Genomic DNA, 21396 nt, shown 5'->3' on the forward strand with positions numbered 1-21396 from the left:
GGAGCCGCAAATACTTTTTGACATCTAAAATGAAGATAACACTGTATATATTGTTTTTTACCTTTATGCTTTGTGTGAACAACTAATGTGTGTTGCTTATGAAATCCTTGAAGTGCTAATGAGAAAATTACATTTTATTTATGTAATTAACACATTTTGAACTCTTAAAGAAATATAACAAAAGGAAAGACACCAACCTGAACTAAAATGATCCAGCAAACAAAATCTGTTGTGAGCCGCCACCCTTATATCGCCTTTGGCCTTTTGGAGCCTTGACCTGACTTTTAAAAAATAATTGGAAAAAAAGCACTATGCTGCTAAAAGATGAAAAATAGATATTTGCAAAATTCTGCCTAAATATGTATTTTACCTGGTTAATGTGTGTGGCGGGGGGTGTTCTGCAGCGCCGCTGCAGGGGAGGCGGACGCACCTAACGGCACCCGCAATCACGCCTCACCGCCTTAACGTCTGTGCTATCTATGCTGTTGTGTTGGTATGTGTCGGGCTGTGAGCTGAAAAGCTACAGCCGGCTGTATGCGTACAGCAACTGTGTGTGAAAAGTGGTCAATGCAAACAGTGTCGGGTCTGCCGTGTTATGTTTACAATGGAACTTCTACTCCTGAACCTCTGCGCACAGCGTCTGCAAATCGGGGCTGTACGAAGTCACTTTCATCTTTACGCAGGACTGTAAGGTGCCATCTGTGAGGCGTGAGCGGTGTTTGTTTTTAACATAGTTCACGGAGGAGAATAGCTGCTGACATAATGTGGATCCGAAGGTCCATAATTGGCCTACCTGGGGTTGAAAGTCTCGATAAATGCACGGCGTTTCGGCGGGTATACTGGCTTCCGCGAGTGTGACGCTTGTTTTGAGCAATGAAAAAATAATAGAATATAATTATATTTTTATATTTCAATATCACAATAATCTTCCAATTTAGAACTACAAGTTAAAAAAGAACTAACATAAATAAATTACACTTCAGCTAAATACTTCTAATTTATTTTCCCAAACCACGCGGAGCCACACTATAAGGACTAAAGAGCCGCAGGTTGCCGAACCCTGACCCTATACCAAGATAGACTGATATTTCAGTTTAACAAGTGCTGCATAATTTACCATCCTCCTTTGTCTGGCCTACAGCACTGGCTGTACAGAAGCCTACGCCTTCTGACTACATTGTTGTAGCAACATGATGATTTCTTTTTAAGGCTACAGAAAGCAAATCATGGTTCAGAGGGCACCTCGGGCTCATTTGAGAAACCCCTACCTCTCTTTTTTCAGCAGTCTCAATGTTCTTAGGAAAATGGCTGTTTATTTATTTGTTATTAGTGTTAAACTGTGTGAAACTAGAAATTTTCCAGGGCTGTTCTGGCTCATATATTTAGATTTTCATCTCATGGGGTTCATCACCATAGCAAATTTTGAGCTCTGTTTACTTTCAGTGTTCTTTACTGCAGAAAAAATCAAATACCAAAGTAAGAAAAGTAAACTGAAGCAATTCAGTGAGTCACATGTATGTTAAAAACTAAGTATAAGTATTCAAGTCTTGATCGTTGTTGGGGGAAAGGTTTGTTGCAGTTAGCTTTGAGAGCTAACAGTGAACTGTCTTCCTCCTTTCCAAAGCAGGTCAGTGCATATGTATTCAGTTACGTGTATGCTCAGTGGTACAAATTAACTTATAGCGCACATGTCACACGTATTACACTCATGTCACGTTTCAGAAACAGATTTAAATTTGGCTCTAAAGGGGCCCAAGGCAGTGAATTAAATGCACGCACAAAAGAGTAATGACACTAAGGTTAATAAAGTTGGTACAATAACCTGCTCATGATGAGATTTTAAAATCAGAAGCCTCATAATTGCTGTCTAATAACTTCTGCTGCCGATTAGAATCTTGATCAGCATCAAAACTTTGAGAGAATTCGGATTAGTCGGCTCTATCTTTGTAATGAATTGGTCGTATAACATGTCCGGCCTTTATACCACTGGCAAGCAGCATGTGAATGAAGAAATTCATCACTATTTTTCTCAATTAAATGTAGGTGGCTTGCGTTGTCAATGAAAAGCTTGTGACCACATCATGCTTAAGTCATTCAACAGAATGTTCTTCTTTGGACCTTGGGCAGTACATTCAATATAATGATCAATAAGTGCTGTAACAGCTGAAAACTAATTTTCTAGACAGATAGATGTATTTATTTGACAGCAATCAAGAGTACTCTCTGACATATACTCATGCAGTTTTTCCAATCATGCCAAAAAAAAAGAAAAAATAGATTTCAAGGTTAAAAATTTTTCAGTCTGCTGTGTTTACCATATACAGAGATGTTAAAAAGCAGTATTTACAAGAATGTATTTTGTCCCTGAAGTTACTAAAAGGAATGGTGCATTCACTCACTGATATTCTGAAATTAATTTTAAGCTTGCAATTGTTCAAACAGTAAAACGGGATGAATCAGACTGAAACGATGAATGCGTCATGGTTGAAGGACATTTAAGGACGCTCAGTGTGTGAATTAACATTTAACCCTGAAGTTGTCATCGCACCATATTGTGTGACTCAATGGAATGTACAAGATTAGAGAAAACTGTCACCCTCTCCCAGTCCAATGCAGCCTTGTGAAAATAACATTTACAGCTAAATTGATTTTGAGGAAAACAATAATTATGACCAAGTTATACTTAGTGTATAAGAAAAAGACGGATGGCATACTTACCTTTAAGTAAACCCCACTAACCTTTCTAACCTTAAGTGCCTATTTTTCAAAACTGCATGTATTTCTGCAGTGAATCTGCAGAGAGTGAACACATGTGGCACTGTGAGCATTTATTCTTATATATTTATATATAATCAGAGGAATATTCAGCCAACTGAAAACTGGCTACTGCATTTGCATTATGTGCAAGTCAGATACAGGGTTTTTTAGTGGTCATAATTTCTTTCAGAGAAGCATTATCTCTCATCAAATTTCTGGTGAAATCTGGTTAAAGTTGAGTTCATACTTCTGCAGAAAGCAGCACAGCATCTGCCAAAGTACGGGTGTCTTCGAGCCAGGATGTAAATCTTGCTCTCAAGTGAGAGAGTTGATTGCTATGTACACGAGTTATGCATTTCAGCCACCATGTCTACTCTGATGCAGATAATTAATGAGGCGCAGCTTAACCCAGGCAGCAAATAGATGTACATTGCCCAGTAAATGTAACTGGGTAAACAATTTATTGCCATTATGTATATATGCAATTTTTAGGAGATGCGGTTGGTCGGTTGTAATTTAGACAGCACAGTCAGTTGTGTGACATAAAACAACAATAAACAAAATGAGCAAATGATCTGTAATTAAAAATGTTAAGTCGCAGGGTAAGCTATAATATGGAGCAGTGGGAACAGAACTACCATACTAGAAGTTAGAATTACAGACTTTGGAACTTGGAATATGTCAGTCAAAAGATGAAAATTGATGAAGGCTCTCTTTTAGCTTCTTCAATTTAGAGTTTCTGGTGACAGCAAGTCAAGCCTACAAAAGTTCCAGATTGGGGTTTCAGATATCCATATAAATGGCTTTAAACTATCAATACTCAATAAATCGAAAAGTTCAATTTGGTTAAAAAATAACAACAGCTTTGCAGATTTTTGTTTGTAATCAAAATTAGCCCGATAGCCCGACATGAATCAAAAAATACCTTTATAACTAACGTGTACATTTGCCTTTTTTCTTTCTTCTTTGCTCAGTACATTGGGCGGGGAAAAGCCAAATAAAGTGACTTTTAAAAAAAGTCTATGTATACACAGCTGACACAATTAACTGGAACAAAACAAGTTAAACATTAGCTCATACTTAGCATCAAACTTCAGTCGCAGTTAAGTTATACATTATAGTTTTATAGTTTTAAACAATAGCATAGTGTATTATTGTGGGGGTTTTACAACATAAAGCACCTTGAGCAGACTGTTATTGTGATTTGTGATATACAAAAAGAACTCAATTGAACTGTAAACACATTCACTCTTAGCCACGCTCATGTGTCAGATTAAAAGAAATGTGTAAAATGGTAAAAAAAAATAAAAATAAAAAACATCCTGTAAATAGGATCAGAAAACAAATTGGTACTAACAAATATAACAGGAACTATAAATACAAAATCCAGAAGAACTGTTTTCAAATGCATCACTGCAAATAAAATAAACACACTGACAAGATGGGAACCACACCGTGATTAGCACCTTCAGATCCCTGTTACATAAACTTTAAATCAGTGAAATCTAATGTTCCTTTCTGTATCTGGACCAGTTAATTGAAACCTCAAAGCAAAGAGCCATTCACATCTGAAAACCCACCCTTCCTCAGCCAGGCTACCCGTGCAGTACACATTCCAGTCTGATTGGCTTAGCTGTTGGCCCGCAGCCCAAAAGGCGTCTGTATAAAGCTCCCTATGTGCTGAAAGGCAGAGTCAGAAAGGAAAAGGAACCCTGGAGTGACTGTGGGTTAACAGGAAAACTGAATTTGTTCTTTACTGCAATTGAAAGCACTGGAAAATGTGCAAAGGATTAGCCGCTTTACCCCAAACCTGCCTCGAAAGGTGAGTACTGAATCATTGCTTACATCTTAATAGTGTGTTGCTGTGATGTGGTTTGGATCCCGCAAAGTTTGACTAAAATTGTAACCTGTTTGTGGGAGTTCTGTGCCATTAAAGTTAACAGTATGCACTGGAAAGCACTTTAAAGCAAAAAGAAGTTCACTTTATAAGTTTTTACTTTTCTGGTCTATTTTCTGCCTCCTATAAATTATTTTTAAACAGGCTTTTTGACACAGAGAATAATGTACATTACTTGTTTTAAAGCTTTTATTGTTTTACAAATGAATAGTGTATTGCTTAAGCATTCAAACACTGAAGGAGGTCAGGCATGTTGCTTAATGAGAGAAAGAGAAAAAAAAGTGTGGTAAATGCTAAAGTAAAAACAAGACCTGGATTTTAGGTTTTGTTCCTGACTTATTTTTTTTAACAGTTTTAGCAGCTTTATTTCTGAAGCTGTGTTACACTGATTGTTAAAGCAGATTTTTACTTGTGAGTGTAATGTCAGTGTCCTGTTCAAATAGAGGATGACACTTATCACAGTGTCACAATTTGATAAGCATCTGGACCGAACTGTTAGATGTTAAAGCGTTGTTGTCCCGTTCTTCTTTCTGTCATTCAGGGCTAAGGAGATCAAGTCGAAATTAGGAGTCTTACTGCAGAAGCCGGAAAATGCCATCGACCTCATCATCCCCTACCCTGAGAAGACTGAAAAGAAACCGGAGAAGCTCCAGAAGTGAGTGTTTTTCCCTCCGAGGGCTGAATGTCTGTGATGTGGGTAGTGTTTTCCTGATTATCTGTTAACCAGATAACTGATGGTAAAGCGGGAGAACAGAGCCCCAAGCAGGTACAAGATGTGGAGATCAAGTGAAACCTCCCCAGACATTGAGTGGGCTCAGACGTTGGGAGTGTGACAGTACAAAGCTTGAGATTTCAAATGCATTGCCTTGAACAGACTGTGGTAGTGGTAAAATATGTATGAGATGCTAAATTATGCCGGTTTTTTGTGTTTATTTGTCTTCTGTTACTGTACACCTAGATTTTTGGTGTTGTAAGGGAAACTTTTGCCTTTAATGTTTGTTTTTAACATAATGGAAAATGTTTTAAATAAATTGTAGCATAACTAGACTAGAAAGACCTTGACTTGTGTCAGTAAAAGCATGATGATTTTTTTTTTTACCACCTAAAAACCAGCCACAGTGTAGCTTTGAGGAAGGTTTATGTGGCTGTGGCAGAAGCTTTATTTGGGTTTATTTATTATAAATTTGTCTTGCAGCTCCTTTGACCTTTTTGTTTAGTTTGGCTGACAGCAGTCGCAGCAGCTCTCCTGCCTGAGCTGTCAGAACTCCATTTTTTTCCTTATATCATCGAGAAAATCGAATTTATGTTTCGTTATTCCGTAAGCTTTGGTTTGAATTCTTACTATTTATTCTTAACCCTCATTTTTTCTGAAGCACACTTTTTTTCCTTTGTTTTTTTTTTAAAGATACAGATTGGGTGTCACTCACTAGCTATTCCAACTATTTTTCCCCCATAAAAAAAAGCAGGCTGCTTTGGAAATGCTCCCTAAAAAGGTGACTGGAAGGCAGCATTGTTTCACAATCTGACTTCTTTGTCCAATTTCTTTAATAAAAGTCCACTTTGAATGAGTTTAAAGTTGGAGCTCAGTGGAAATGACGATGAAAGATTCAGCCATAGACGGTCTATTTTTCCTCTGCAGAAATGTGAAATCTTATAGTGCAAACTCAGTTCAAAAGCTTTCATCTGGCTTTTTTCAGACAAGGACAATACAGAACAATACAGGACAATACAATGTGTTTGAATATTTATAGCCTGTTTTCTGAAGCTGTCTGGCAACAGTTCATCAGAGGTTTACTTGGTGTCTGTTGACAGTCATTTTTATTTTCCCCAACCATTTTCAAAGGAAAACAAGGCAAACACTAAAGAATTAAAGAAGCATTTTTTTTTAGGTCTGAGCCTTAATTATTGTGATTATTAACACCTGTGTTGATCAACAACGATCTACGTCTAACCGGCTGCTTTAAAAAAAGAGTCTGAGTGAGATTTCTCAAAGTCAAGGATTGTTTTGGGTTGGATCAGCACTCATGTACAAAGGTGTCTGTACAGTTATTCAGTGAGAAGGCTGAAATGTTTCCTGATTATTAATAAATACATACATTTCACCTTTACTGCCACTTAGCAGTCTCTGCATTGTGCAGGAAGCAGTTTTGTACCATAAGTTTACCTTAATAACTGTTTTTTTGCAGTTTAAATTGTAAGCTTCAAGCACTAACAACATGGCAGCTAAAGACTGTAAAGAAAGCCTTCTTAGCTCCTGAGGTAAGTTTTACACTGTTTTTCCTCCTGACTGAAAAGAGGCGTTTTTGTGCACACAGGCCTGCTCCTGAAGAGGCTTCTCAATGGCGTGAGAGTCTGGACCGGGTCCTGAACAACAGCTGTAGGTCAACCCTCTCTATTTCTCACACTTACACTTTCTTAACCTCAAGCTGAACGTTTTGTTGCGTTTCTTGTAATAGGGGACTTTGTTGTTGCCTATTTTTTGTAAAAGGCTGAGTTTTATTTTTTTATGTGACATCTGTGGCTCGAGTGGATTGGAAGGTCTCCTCCAGTCCACATGTTCAAGTAGTGCCCCTGACGTCTCCTTATAAATGTGTGTGTGGCAGATAGAAAGGGCTTAGAGGTGTTAAATAAAGCACCGCATGAATAGGTGGATGTGGCTGTTACTAAAAAGTGTTTGGTCTCTAAAGTGTTTTTTCAAAAAAAAAAATGAAAGTTGTTGCTTCTTGATATTGGACCTCACAAGTCTTTCAGCAAAGCCAGAAATGCACACCAACAATTCTGCTTTCTGAAATCCCAAAATTGAACATTTTCCAAGTAAAGATACCCTTTTACGTGCACCACACAGTGAATTTGCTTTGTTGTACTCATAGAGAAGCCTGAAGAACATCATTATTTTCTTCTGTCCAAAGCTGTCATTTCCATTATGTAAGAGCTATCATTGTAGTTTAACTTTAATCAGTGTCAAAGGGTGAAAACATGCCTTCTTTGAGGTCTGGTGTCTGTCTGCAAGACAGTTTAAACAGAAACAGTACAGCTAGCAGGCTTTGGTTTCCATGACAGCAAACGTGTGTGCTTAAGACCTACATGTGGCCATGGTGTTTTAATTGGATAAGAGAGATGGTGACGATAAGGTTTTGATCTTTATCTCATCCAATATTATGTGCTCACTCTGCATGGGTTTACAGTACACTATGGGTAGCAGGAGCTTGGTGAAATATGAATAAAAAACCTTTATATAACATCTTTAAATCTTTATAAAGGGGATAAAATGCATTTATCTAATTATATATCTATCCAAAAAAAACACATAATACACATAATGAAATAATTTGCAGGGGACAGAGTTATATAAAGAGAGTTTTTGGCGTAGATGCTGAAAAATGTAAGAAGAAGGGAAAAGAATATTTACAGTCACCATGCGCAGCAAACACTCAATTTCTGGCTCGGCTGTTTACCTCGCAAAGTGAACAGAAAGCCTGAGAGCCAGCAAGACTGATGATTAACTCTAATGGTTAGCGGTATTTAGTACTACGTGTAAACTCCCCAGCTAATAAGTCACTTAGGTGGCCCCTGCGCATTAAAACAAACCCTAGATACAGATGTTGCTGATACGTGAACAGAGAACCATTTCCTCTACCGAGCTCAGTGGAGGGGCAATGGACCTTTCTAAGTGGCTCCTTCAGCACCGTCTGGGGCAGAGAGATGTACGTTCCTCCAGTGTTTGCATGCTTGAATAAATGTGTATACCAGCCCAGGAAGGTTATGGGTGTTTTGGTTACATCTCTAGGGAGCAATCTAAGTGATTCCAGCAGCACTGATTTATTGCGCAGTTGCCGCTGACTGTCACACCGTGCTTATTTATCTACATGATATTTTGCATTAACATTAGTCTTTATGGCTTTTCCTTGTTAAGTCCCCTGGGATTGTAAATGAATTATTTTCTCTCATGCACAGAGATACACTCTGCCCCCCACAACCCCACCACCAACGCCCTCGCACAACAGTCAATATTATGAAGAAAATACATAATGCATAACTACCTGTAAAAAAGGAAAAAAAAAGATTACACTTGACATAAAAAGGGTTTAATTGGTGGCATAGTATTTTGGTTTAAATTACAGTAATTTCATTTTTAGGGGTTTTGTTTTTAAACGTGTTGCTGAATGATTCACTTACTATCAGCAAGAAGGTTCACTGGGGCTTAATAAAACTAATTTCATGAGTTTCGAGTCAAAGGCCGATACACAAACACTAAACACGAGGCTGTGTTCTTTGGTCGCTGCAGCTCTCATTTACAAACTTGTGCCTGTGCATGTGCGCTTTGCTTTTTGTGTGCCCTTGTACTCGTTCCAAAAAAGACAAAAAAAGAAAAAGCAACAACTTGATTAGGACTCTGTGCTATTTTTAATCAAGCTAGCCATTTAGATTGAAGATAAAGGCCTGAGGCCGCAGCAGAAAGCTTATCATTTGCAGCATATGCCTGTATAGACAATGGGACCTTTTGCAGGCATTGTGTTGCGCTACAATGGCCTTCGGGGAAATGAGTGGCTGTTTTATCAAGCTTTAGTTTGGATAATTGTTTTGTGATAACCAAAGTGCTTTTATATTTGTCCATAAATAATCAATTTGTTACTTTTTGACATTCCTGAAAGGTAGTTGTCTAAATGTTTATAAAGTTGTGGGGGCTTTTTTTTAAATTGTTTGTGGATTTTTTTTAAATGTATGCAGTAAAGCCCCACTAAATAACATACACCATCCATCTGCTTTTAATCAGTAACAACAGAAATGCATTGTAATCTAGGCACAGTTTAAATTAATTCTGTCAGCTTCTTAATCATGTAAAGTCCTATTTAGACATGGAATGTGTAACATTGGCAGTTTCATTTGTCAAATAAAGGCTTTTGAAACTGAGGTGTCTGCTATGTAATGCTTTAATTATGGTTTTAGTCAGGAGGGGAAAAACAGACGTATGACAAATGGAAAACAGGTAGCAGTTAGAAAAGTATAGGTGGACTGATATTTTTCTAAAAAAAAACAGCAACAGTGGTCAGTTATTGAGGGGGTGGTGGGGGGGTTTAGGATTTAATTCATGAAAAATGCCTGACCTTTTCTAAAAGACGGCATGGTTGTCACCCTCTCCCTGGAGTGTGGTAACAGAAAGTAGAGGAGTAACCACAGGCATTATACAAAAGACTGACATAGCCTCTGTGACATCACCCACTGCATTGAGAAAAACAGCCTTAAAGCACTGACTTAGTTTGATGTCACTGCCAGCTTTTTGCAGGGGGAGCCAGAAGTGTCCATATTTGGACAAGGGGGAGGTGTGCAAAGTTAGCACAAGCTGCATCCACAGACTTATGTGTCACATGACAATAATTTGGGAAAAATCATACAAAAGACACCAACATCACAAACATGGTTGAAAGGTCCAGTTCAGTGACTTAGGTGAGGAAGTGATCAGCAGACAGCTAGTCAGCACACACCTGTCACTTGGCATTAATGCGCGAGCAGCAACAGGCTCTTAAGTATTAACAAGTCTTTTTAAGCCTTCATAAAATTTAGCCCAGCTCTGCAAAAGCAGTCTAGTGGGAAATTAGCCACAGAGACCAGAATCAGCTAAAAATGTGCTATTGTGAGCTTAAACATTTGGATCTCTGTCCTGCATTTGATTCCCCAAGTTTAGTGAAAATTAACAAAAAAACAGTCTTTCATACATAAAACCATGACTCTGGCAATAGATCCTTTGGGCCTTGTGGGCTGAAGGTTGGGGCCTTTGTGGATCAGACTTATTTCAGTTAATATGCAGTGGGATTAGTCTTTGGAAAATCTAGAGGCTGGGTCAACACTCCTTTTGAACCATTTCTTGTGCTCGTTGAGTTGTTCGGAAACAGTTTCTACTGTTTGACAAGGAGTGTTGTTCTGCCGACTGTGTCTGGGTTTGCACATGGATTTTAGCACTTTTAAATAAAAGAGCATTAAAGAGCTGATAAGTAGATCCTGTCACTTTAGAGAGGATGTGCTCTTAGAGACAACCTAAGTGGCTACATTTTTTAGCACGAAACATTGTTGCTCAGGAATGGAGGAGTTTCTCCTCTACAATCCAAATTATTAGCTTTTCCTAAGTCTGGGCTGCCATCCATAACAAACTGAATAAAAACAGAAGTCTTTATTTTTTCATTGGATGCAAACAGTTTTCTCACAAGTTATATTAATGGTGGACTGTCAGAACAACCCATGTTGAGTTTTTTTCTTTGTTTTTGTTATCAGTGTTCCTTATCAATGTCACCATTACTAGAATGACATTGGAGCTTTCTGTTCCTTTAATTTATTTTTTGTTTGTTTGTTTTTTTACGTACAGTCATCAAATAAAAAGAAATGATACATTATAGCACATGTAAGTCCCTTTCTTTCTACATTGCTGTATGTAAGCTGTTCTCTAATTAGTCCCTTTTTGTGGACAAAAGCTGTTAATAAGCACAGTGGTTGATGATATAATACTGTGATTTGCAGAGATCCTTTTGTACTGTTCTGACATTTCACCTTAACAGCTGACTCCTCTGTATCGTTAGTAAATTGAAAGTCTCTTCATTAAGTGACAAACTTGGAACCCATTTCAAAATAAGATGCGTTTTGTATGGTGTTCATTTCCAGTTTTAACTTTTTAGTCTTTGCGGGAATATGACATTACCCATATTCTTGAGCCATGTTTGAAGTGTAACGGATATACTCAAATCATGTTTAGTTTGACTTAGGCTGTCACTGTAACTTAACTGAAGCTTACAATTGCCAACATATTTCCTCAGTGAAGTGCATACCAGGAGAGAGATTTTGATAACAACCTGTGAGTCTGTATCCTATAACATATCAGTTCATGACCTTCTCTGTCATGTCTCCCTCTATCAGATGGTCTGTCTGCCTTCCGTAGCTTCCTGCAGTCTGAGTTCAGTGATGAGAACATCGAGTTCTGGATGGCCTGTGAGGATTTCAAGAAGACCAAGAACCCAGCGAAGATGGCTGCCAAGGCAAAGAAGATCTACGAAGACTTTATCCAGTCTGAGGGACCCAGAGAGGTCAGGCACTCATGTCACTTCCCTATCCCTACTCTTTCATCAGCTCAGCCTCATAGAGATGATAGATAGTTAATCTTCAAAGATCTGTTTGGAATGTAAAAATAGTTTATCTGACATTATTAAATGACTCATTAATCCTGTATCCTAAGTTGAGAGTGAATTTGTTTTTGATTTCACAATGCCAAAGTACCATCGCTACAACCTTCAATTATTAATATAATTCATTACGTTAAATTATATCATTTTATATTAACATTATTTTATACTTAATAATGATATAGGCAGCATGGTGGAGTTAATAGTGCTATCCCAAAACAGCAAGAAGTTTCCTGGTTTTAAACCCGGCTGGGTCGTTTCTGTGTTTGTAAGTTCTCCCCCGCCTGTGTGGGTTTTCTGTGCTCTGCCTGCCTTCCACAGTCCACAGGTTCAGTTTCAAGACTGACTAAGAACATTGTTTGCCACAATTTGAGGCATACTGGTGGATCTAAATAGATACAGGTTAAATTTGACTCAGAACAGCCTTAATGTACAAATATTTGCAGCATTGGTACAACTGCATAACTTTTTTGCATATTTAATCTTTGCGTGTTTGGGCCACTTAAGGAAAAGTCATCAAACCAGGCTAAGAATGATTAAGTAACTTCTGAAAATAATAAAAGAAAAGTTAAAAAACAAAAAGCAGGAGAATGACAACCAAAACACATAGCACCCTAGATTAGCAATCACTCCACAGAGAGCTCTGAAATATATAAAATTGGTTAGAGGCAGAATTCAAATTGCATTATTTAGAAACAAAAGCATAATATTAATCAGCCTTCTATAACCAAACTTTTTAAAACTGAGAATCAATCCAGCATTTGGAACAGTGGTAATTCTTCTCTTTTGCAACAAAGAAAAAAAAAAGAATCATTTATCTGTTGCTTTTATCACCATTGGTACACTCCGTAACTAACATGGAGAAAACCATGACTGAGTCTTCCAAGTGAGTTTTGAGTGAACAAGTTTTAGAAATACTTGTTTTTATTTCATAAGATCTACCTTTTTGATCAGGATGATCTTATAAAATTAGAAATAACAAAGACTGTAGCCACTGTGACATCACATTTAAGTGTAAAATTTCAGGTTACTGCCGTTACCGTCTTGGCAAACATATTTGCATGAGAGGTTAGACTAGATAGAAACAGATACAGATGCCTGCCTGTTAGTGCTAACATATAAAAATATTACTCGTATTTTCACCCGTATTTTATATCAACTTCTCTTATTTATCCTAGTTTTACTTGCTTCTGAGAGAATTTTGGTTTTTGTCTTATATCTCTCTAACAGGTCAATATTGACCACTTCACCAAGGATGTGACCCTGAGGAACTTGGTGGAGCTTTCCCCTTCAACCTTTGACCTGGCCCAGAAGAGGATCTATGCCCTCATGGAGAAAGACTCCTTTGGCCGTTTCCTCCGGTCTGAGCAGTACCAGGAGCTCCTGGTCAACTAAATTGAGGAGCTAGGGCAGGGGTGGGTAGGTGGGGAGATTTTAAACAGTAGCTAGATGGTTTGAAAAAAAGAAAACTAATGAAGAATTTCGATTAAATATTTATAATAAACTACTGTGTGTGTGTGTGTGCAAACTATAATCTGGAAGACTTTTGTTTTCCAAAATCCAAATTGTGAATGTCATAGATATTACATTTCAAAATTACATTTTGAATTCAGCTAAAGTGAAAAAAATGCCTTTTCAAATAGCCCCACCTTTCCACCCACCCACCCCCGCACACACACACACGTTCCTAAATTTGGACTCTAAAACTTGATGGTTTCCTAGCATGACCTCAAATGTAAATCAAAATTTCCTTTGAAAAAAGTACAGGGATGCACCAACACACACCAATATACACACTAAATCTATATCAAAACATGTAAAAGTAATCTCTATGGAAACCAGACAAATCTTTAACTAGGTCAGAAAGTTAGTTCTTCAGTTTGGGATTTGAAAATCATTCTTTTGAAAATATCCCTTATAAACATAACCTAACATATAGTTGCACTTACTACTTGCATCACAGTGTTGGAACTTTGTCAGACAGATTTATCATTATGTGTAAGCTGGGCCCCATTGTTTACCATGCACTTTTGACACATGGTGGTGGCATGAAAAAGTAAAAGAGATGGAGGAAGAAGATGAGAAGTTTATTGTCTCTGACCTGCTCCATTTGGTCTGAAAAACTAAGGCATTCCAAATCTATAAAGCTGAGTCACTGGAGAAAAATGAGTATTCCCCTACTGCAGTTGTAGGAAGAAGTTGCTGGAGGTTGCTAACAGTCATTATTAAATCAATTGCTAAGGCCTACTCACTAAAATCTAACCACACGCATTGGTATTGCTTTCCGTTGCTAAATGACATTAGTTGCAAAGAGCTATAAATTGCTGCACCAATAACCTCCTTCCATATCTTTGGTCAATAGTATATTGCTGCGGTTCCAACATGAATACATGCATGGTGCCGACCTGGCCTCAAACACTCACCAATTACTCATTATGCAGTTGTGAAACTCTGAACAGTGTGACCCATACCGGAAACATAGACTGTTTGCCTTGAAAGCAAAAGTGATAAGACACAGCTTTTACTTTGAAATGGAGTAGTGCCTGTTTCAAGTTTCACTACCGCTCAGTGGTTACATAGTGAGTGTTTTCAAAAGAAAGAAAAACTGTAAACCAAGTCACAAGTTTAAGATAAGACGATGAAAAACATTTTGCAGTTTTGCTTTTATTAAAAAACCTCAAGATTCACCTTAAATGTACAACAATGTTAAATCATTTTAGAAGACATTAAAGTTTTATCCAGAAAGATGTGACTGTGATATGTGAAGTGTTTTGTGATTTCCCCCCCCTTAAGACCTTATTGCATGGAAAGTAGAGCATATGACTTTTTAAAAGGTAAAACAAAGGGAAATTAAAGTGGAACGGCAGTAAAACAGTTGGCTGTTTTGAATCAGTTGATTGCCTGAATAATTTGTAGCATGGACCAAATACTTTGTCTTTTTAATAAAAGAATATCTCACATAGTGGAGTACTATCAATGCATGACTAATGTTTATCACATAACCTATTTTCTATTTTGGTTCTGGTCTGTTATCTCACCCTCACATAGATATAAAAATGTGGATTTTCACTACACCCAACCTTTTGGTTGTAATGTATCCTGTGTGAGCTATCCTTGAGGACAGTGCTGGCTAGTTGGCTAAGTGGTGGAGCTCCTTGTCTACCACTTAAGTGCAAGTTGCTAAGATGGGAAAATCAAGTAGGAGGGAATCTCATAAATAGAAGTAAACAGAACAGTGGTTTCATACAAAGAAAGATCTTTTTCCCATGTCACAACACCAAAGCTGTACTGTATGTATGCAAGCCAAGTCAATAAAAAGGTCCAGATCTGCTTTTAGTGTAAATTTACTTTTGAAAAACATGGGAAACTGATCTTGCATGTTTTCAGCACTAGACCATCCCTCAAGTGGCTAATGAGAATGATCTTGTGATAATGAATGGAGCACACAGTTAAATCCTAAAATCAAAGTGTAATGTTAGCAACATTTATAGCAGCATTACAAATTCAAAAATATATGCAATATCAGTTGATAAAGCCAACCTTATATGTACTTTCCTGTTTCAGACTACATTTTATACTTTCAATCACAAGTTATTTGTCACTCTTCTATCCTTAAGAGTATTCACCAACTTACACAAGACTATGCTACAATGAGATGTAATGTTGGATTTGGTGTTGGTGTGTAATGTTGAAGTGTCCTTGATATATGCATTTAGTTAAATGTAGCAATCGTTGAGTGTGATGATATTTACTCTTGATTTATGTAATAACCAACAGAAATATAATTATATAATCAGCATTCATAAGTCCTTATTGTTCCCAAAAATTCAAATATATCACAAAAGAAAAAAGAAAAACTAAAAATTGTGCCGATCGGGACATCGGGCATGATATATTTTCTACTTTTTCAGCTTATCTGAATTTCTAAATGTGTTATTATGAAATGCATCGGACCACCAAATTGACAAAGATTCCTTTCAGGTTTAAAGAGGAATGACAAGGATTCATGATGGCACAGATTAGCCAGTCTGGTGTCATAACCTGAAGAGTGAGAAGTCATCAATCAACATCATAGAAAAAAATTAAACAAAATTAAAATCAATAAGGGCTTTAATGGTGCTGACAATGCATTATTGGATGTAGCTTGCATGTACGTTTTGGAGTCAATCACATAAAAATATATATGCACACAATTCCTGAAGATGTATTTATTTATACATGTAAATATCTAAACGTGTAAAGATTTTCTGAACAGTGAAATCCATGATGCTCTGAATGGAGATAAGGCAAGTACTCTTTCTAGTGTTCTGTATCTCTTATAAAAGAGGAAACATCTGTCTTTAAATTGTCATTTTGGTTTTTCTTTTTTAAGTTATACAGTGGGGCAAAAAAGTATTTAGTCAGCCACCGATTGTGCAAGTTCCCCCACCTAAAATGATGACAGAGGTCAGTAATTTGCACCAGAGGTACACTTCAACTGTGAGAGACAGAATGTGAAAAAAAAATCCATGAATCCACATGGTAGGATTTGTAAAGAATTATTCGTAAATCAGGGTGGAAAATAAGTATTTGGTCAATAACAAAAATACAACTCAATACTTTGTAACATAACCTTTGTTGGCAATAACAGAGGTCAAACGTTTACTATAGGTCTTTACCAGGTTTGCACACACAGTAGCTGGTATTTTGGCCCATTCCTCCATGCAGATCTTCTCGAGAGCAGTGATGTTTTGGGGCTGTCGCCGAGCAACACGGACTTTCAACTCCCGCCACAGATTTTCTATGGGGTTGAGGTCTGGAGACTGGCTAGGCCACTCCAGGACTTTCAAATGCTTCTTACGGAGCCACTCCTTTGTTGCCCGGGCGGTGTGTTTTGGACCATTGTCATGTTGGAAGACCCAGCCTCGTTTCATCTTCAAAGTTCTCACTGATGGAAGGAGGTTTTGGCTCAAAATCTCACGATACATGGCCCCATTCATTCTGTCCTTAACACGGATCAGTCGTCCTGTCCCCTTGGCAGAAAAACAGCCCCATAGCATGATGTTTCCACCCCCATGCTTCACAGTAGGTATGGTGTTCTTGGGATGCAACTCAGTATTCTTCTTCCTCCAAACACGACGAGTTGAGTTTATACCAAAAAGTTCTACTTTGGTTTCATCTGACCACATGACATTCTCCCAATCCTCTGCTGTATCATCCATGTGCTCTCTGGCAAACTTCAGACGGGCCTGGACATGCACTGGCTTCAGCAGCGGAACACGTCTGGCACTGCGGGATTTGATTCCCTGCCGTTGTAGTGTGTTACTGATGGTGACCTTTGTTACTTTGGTCCCAGCTCTCTGCAGGTCATTCACCAGGTCCCCCCGTGTGGTTCTGGGATCTTTGCTCACCGTTCTCATGATCATTTTAACCGCACGGGATGAGATCTTGCGTGGAGCCCCAGATCGAGGGAGATTATCAGTGGTCTTGTATGTCTTCCATTTTCTGATGATTGCTCCCACAGTTGATTTTTTCACACCAAGCTGCTTGCCTATTGTAGATTCACTCTTCCCAGTCTGGTGCAGGTCTACAATACTTTTCCTGGTGTCCTTCGAAAGCTCTTTGGTCTTGGCCATGGCGGCGTTTGGAGTCTGACTGTTTGAGGCTGTGGACAGGTGTCTTTTATACAGATGATGAGTTCAAACAGGTGCCATTCATACAGGTAACAAGTGGGGGACAGAAAAGCTTCTTACAGAAGACGTTACAGGTCTGTGAGAGCCAGAGGTTTTCCTTGTTTGAGGTGACCAAATACTTATTTTCCACCCTAATTTACGAATAAATTCTTTACAAATCCTACCATGTGAATTCATGGATTTTTTTTCACATTCTGTCTCTCACAGTTGAAGTGTACCTCTGGTGCAAATTACTGACCTCTGTCATCATTTTAAGTGGGGGAACTTGCACAATCGGTGGCTGACTAAATACTTTTTTGCCCCACTGTACATACGGAACCTGTTGTGGGCCTAAGCATTGTTTCAAATATCTGCTAGCTTGGTTGTAGCGCCTTCCTATCAAATAGTTGGAGCATAAATCCAAAAAGATATAGATATAGATATAAATAGATATATAGTTGATATAAAACAAAAGGGGGAAAAATGTGTTTTTCAAGGCCTTAGTTCAGAGCCAATAATCAACCCCCACCGACCACCCAAAAAAAGTGTCTGCAATTATGTAACAGAAACAGTCAAAGACAAACAGCACTGAAAAACAAAAAACTCTCGGAAAACATATTAGTTTATATATTTACTTCCTTTTTCTTCCATCCCTTCTTGGAATGACTGGGTTGTTTTAAAGAATCTGCATGTAAAGAGTGCACCACCAAGAAACATCAGCGATGACTAAAGAACAGAGCGGAAACAGATGCAGCTGACTAACTAGCTGCCAACACAAACACTGTCAGAAGCTTGCATGGATGCATCCGTCACTACCGCGCTTCCTAGAAATAGATGGAAAAGGTCAGATGCCTTTGTTCCCCAAAGGAGGTTAGTGACTCTCTGACAAATGTTTCTTGAGCTTGTAACATGTGCGGGACACTGTCACATTTATAGACTCGGACTTGTAGTATCTGAAGTCTGAGCACTAAAACATGGCAAGCTAAAAGTCTGACATTTTATTTGATAGCCAAAGATCTATCAATACTCTTTCAAACAATCACTGCTGAAACAGATGAGTAAGCAGATCAAAACTCAAACATCTTTGGCCCTGATTTCACACACTGTCACTCTCAGTTTACTTTACCTGTCATATAATATTTAGTTTTTTCTTTTTGTCTCTTGCCACAAGACATAGCATTTCACTCTGGCAGCGTTTTATGTTTTACGATATGTTTTCATAGACTTATTAGCAGTTAAAAAAGGAATCCAGACAGTTCCAAGTATGGAAAAAAGGTCATCAGACATGAAAAGAAAAAAGAAAATTATATAACATAAAATGTGATGTTTTGTTGAGGGATTCAGGTTCAACCTATAGCGGTGGGATCTGTGTGAAGTTTTAGGGACATGTTGGTGACCGTACTTGGGAAAAAGCAGAGCTGCAATCCCCAGAGTCCAAAATAGTCTTTGTTGATTGATTAAGACCATAAAACTATACAGTGCTGTTTATGTTTACTTAAGCATCGTTAAAAGGCAGAGGGCGTGGGTGCTGCAGGATCGGTGAGCACACAGGAAGCTGATTGCTCCTTTAGTTCCTCATAAAGAAGGCTGTAACATTGATAATGTTCTGGCAAACAGTTCTCATGGTTTCAGGGCTTTTTATACATTTGTCAGAAGAAGAATGATCTGTATTTGTGGGAGAAAATCATAGAACCTTCTGCAATATCCCCCAGTGAGATCTGTGGCTGGCGGTGAGATCCACTGCTGACAGGACTGCACCCACAGGGTTTCTAGCCACAGTCCGCCCCCACGTTCATCTAGGTCTGATGCTGTAAACAGAACTGGGTGCACATGAACTACTCATAAAAGACTGGAGTTAAGGTACCATCGGTGCTTGAAATACTACCAATTCTAATGATATCAAATTGCTACTGTACACAGAGTGATATTGTTTTCCTGACACAAGGTGTATTATTCTAGCCAGTTTAAGTTGTGAAAACATAGTGGCTGGTGTCTTGATGCATTCTCAAACATCCAGGAAAGTAAATCTCCAAAAAGTTCTTCAGTCTCAGCTGACTGCAGGTTTCCCCAATCTTATAAACAGAACATTTGCATAATGACTGAAACCAGCCCACTGAAGGAACAATGGTCTGGGAGGTCGGTTCCTTAATCTTAATTAAGATTAAGGAACTGAAGAAGTCACTTGGGTGAGTGACGAAACGTTTCTCCCACAAAACGGTACGTCCAGATGAACAGAATCAACTTTTTGGAGATAGTGGCTGGTGCACTTTGACTTCTAGCTGTGTTTAAAATATTTATACAGTAAATGATCATGCTTAGGAATCACACACAGGTACAGAGGGCCTCAGAATAAAAACCTCAGGAAAAGAAACTTGGGGTAAAACCATGATATCAACTGAGAGAAGATTTCATTACATGAAAAAGAAACTGCCACATTTAAGTGTCTGAACCAACCCAATCTCCTTTATTAGACATCAAATATAGGTACCAAATACAGCTTCTATTTCGTACCTAGTTTGTTTTCACTGTTTTGATTAGAGTACCAAAATTAATTGATTAAATAGGTTTAGGAAAACCTAACCTCAACATTAGCCTGCTCACAGGCTTATGTTGAGCATACTAACTGTGTTAAAATGTGACACCAAGAAAGTGAGAGGAGATCTCTGAGCAGAAATATCTGCATCATCTACTTTAAGGTCACATCTTTATCTCACATGAATTTATTTGTCTAGGCAAATAGGACTGAACAGTGACTGTGTGTGTGTGTGTGTGTGTGTGTGTGTGTGTGTACTGTATAGCACAGTTATCCGTATGGAAACTAGGATTATTCCTGATTACAGTCAGGAATGCTCTGTTCCAGTCTGCAGTCAATCCTCGGGTATCCTGACATTTGCGGTTTTAAACAGCAGCATCCACCAACCAGAGACGATGCTGTTTCTACAACATTTTTTGTCCGTAAAACAAGGTTGATATCATGTAGGCTTATGGTTTCTACATGAGCACTATTCACTATTTTGTAGATCATACTAAGTCTGCTTTGGATGGTTATAACATTATGGCTCATAGTCAAAGTCCATAGGGAGAATATGAATGGGATTTTTGAGCTCCATAGTAATGAACAATTTCCCAGAGTAGTGTCTTGATACTCTAGTGGTGCCTAAGCATGCTGCAGCACCCCCTGAAGGATGGTATGGGGGCTACATGTGATAAACTACAAAATTAAAATAATTTAGTTGGTTATTAAATAGTTAAATAGCAGTACGGTGGCACGGTGGTTAGCACTGTTGCCACACAGCAAGAAGGTCCTGAGTTCAATTCCACCATCAGGCCGGGGTCTTTCTGTGTGGAGTTTGCATGTTCTTCCCATGTCTGCGTGGGTTCCCTCCGGGTACTCCGGCTGCCTCCCACCGTCCAAAGACATGCAGCTTGTGGGGATAGGTTAATTGGATAATCCAAATTGTCACTAGGTGTGAATGTGCGAATGAATGTGAGTGCGAATGGTTGTCTGTCCCTGTGTGTTGGCCTGGCGACCTGTCCAGGGTGTACCCCGCCTCTCGCCGTATGACAGCTGGGATAGGCTCCAGCGCCCCCCGCGACCCTGAAAAGGATAAGCGGAAGCGAATGGATGGATGGATAGATGGTTATTAAATATTTAATAGTGGAATTTACATGTTTTAGATTACAGTTCCTATCATCAGAATGATAAATACACTTTCCTTCTTTCAAGATATCTGTACAATTGGCTTTCATAGTCCTTGGATAGCTGCTGCTGTATAACGTCTGTCTACTCAAACAATCCTTGATTGGTTTGAGTAGCTGGGTTGTAGTGATGGGTCATTTGCGAACGAAATGGCTCTTAGAGCTGGCTCTTTGACGTGAACGACGCGAGCCGGCTCCTTATCACGAGCCGTCCAGTGTTGCCAAC

The 21396-nt window shown here is 38.5% G+C and overlaps 1 protein-coding gene across 1 annotated transcript; it reads left to right on the forward strand.

Annotated features, from left to right (window-relative positions):
• Nucleotides 1-4439: 4439 nt before the first annotated feature.
• Nucleotides 4440-16013, forward strand: LOC120742913 (regulator of G-protein signaling 5-like). Its single transcript, XM_040046425.1, has 5 exons — nucleotides 4440-4579; nucleotides 5196-5309; nucleotides 6970-7031; nucleotides 11558-11724; nucleotides 13051-16013. Exons 1-5 carry the CDS (start codon nucleotides 4536-4538, stop codon nucleotides 13213-13215), a joined length of 552 nt encoding a protein of 183 aa, XP_039902359.1. The 5' UTR covers nucleotides 4440-4535; the 3' UTR covers nucleotides 13216-16013.
• Nucleotides 16014-21396: the final 5383 nt, after the last annotated feature.

This window comes from Simochromis diagramma, unplaced genomic scaffold, assembly GCF_900408965.1.
Source record: "Simochromis diagramma unplaced genomic scaffold, fSimDia1.1 OVJJ01000553.1, whole genome shotgun sequence".
NCBI classification, from domain to species: domain Eukaryota; kingdom Metazoa; phylum Chordata; class Actinopteri; order Cichliformes; family Cichlidae; genus Simochromis; species Simochromis diagramma.

Coding starts and splice junctions, on each gene's coding strand:
- LOC120742913 (XM_040046425.1), top strand. CDS start 4,536: ATGTGCAAAGGATTAGCCGCTTTACCCCAAACCTGCCTCGAAAG. Junction 7,032..11,557: donor CCGGGTCCTGAACAACAGCT/GTAGGTCAACCC, acceptor TCCCTCTATCAG/ATGGTCTGTCTGCCTTCCGT. Junction 11,725..13,050: donor AGTCTGAGGGACCCAGAGAG/GTCAGGCACTCA, acceptor TCTCTCTAACAG/GTCAATATTGACCACTTCAC.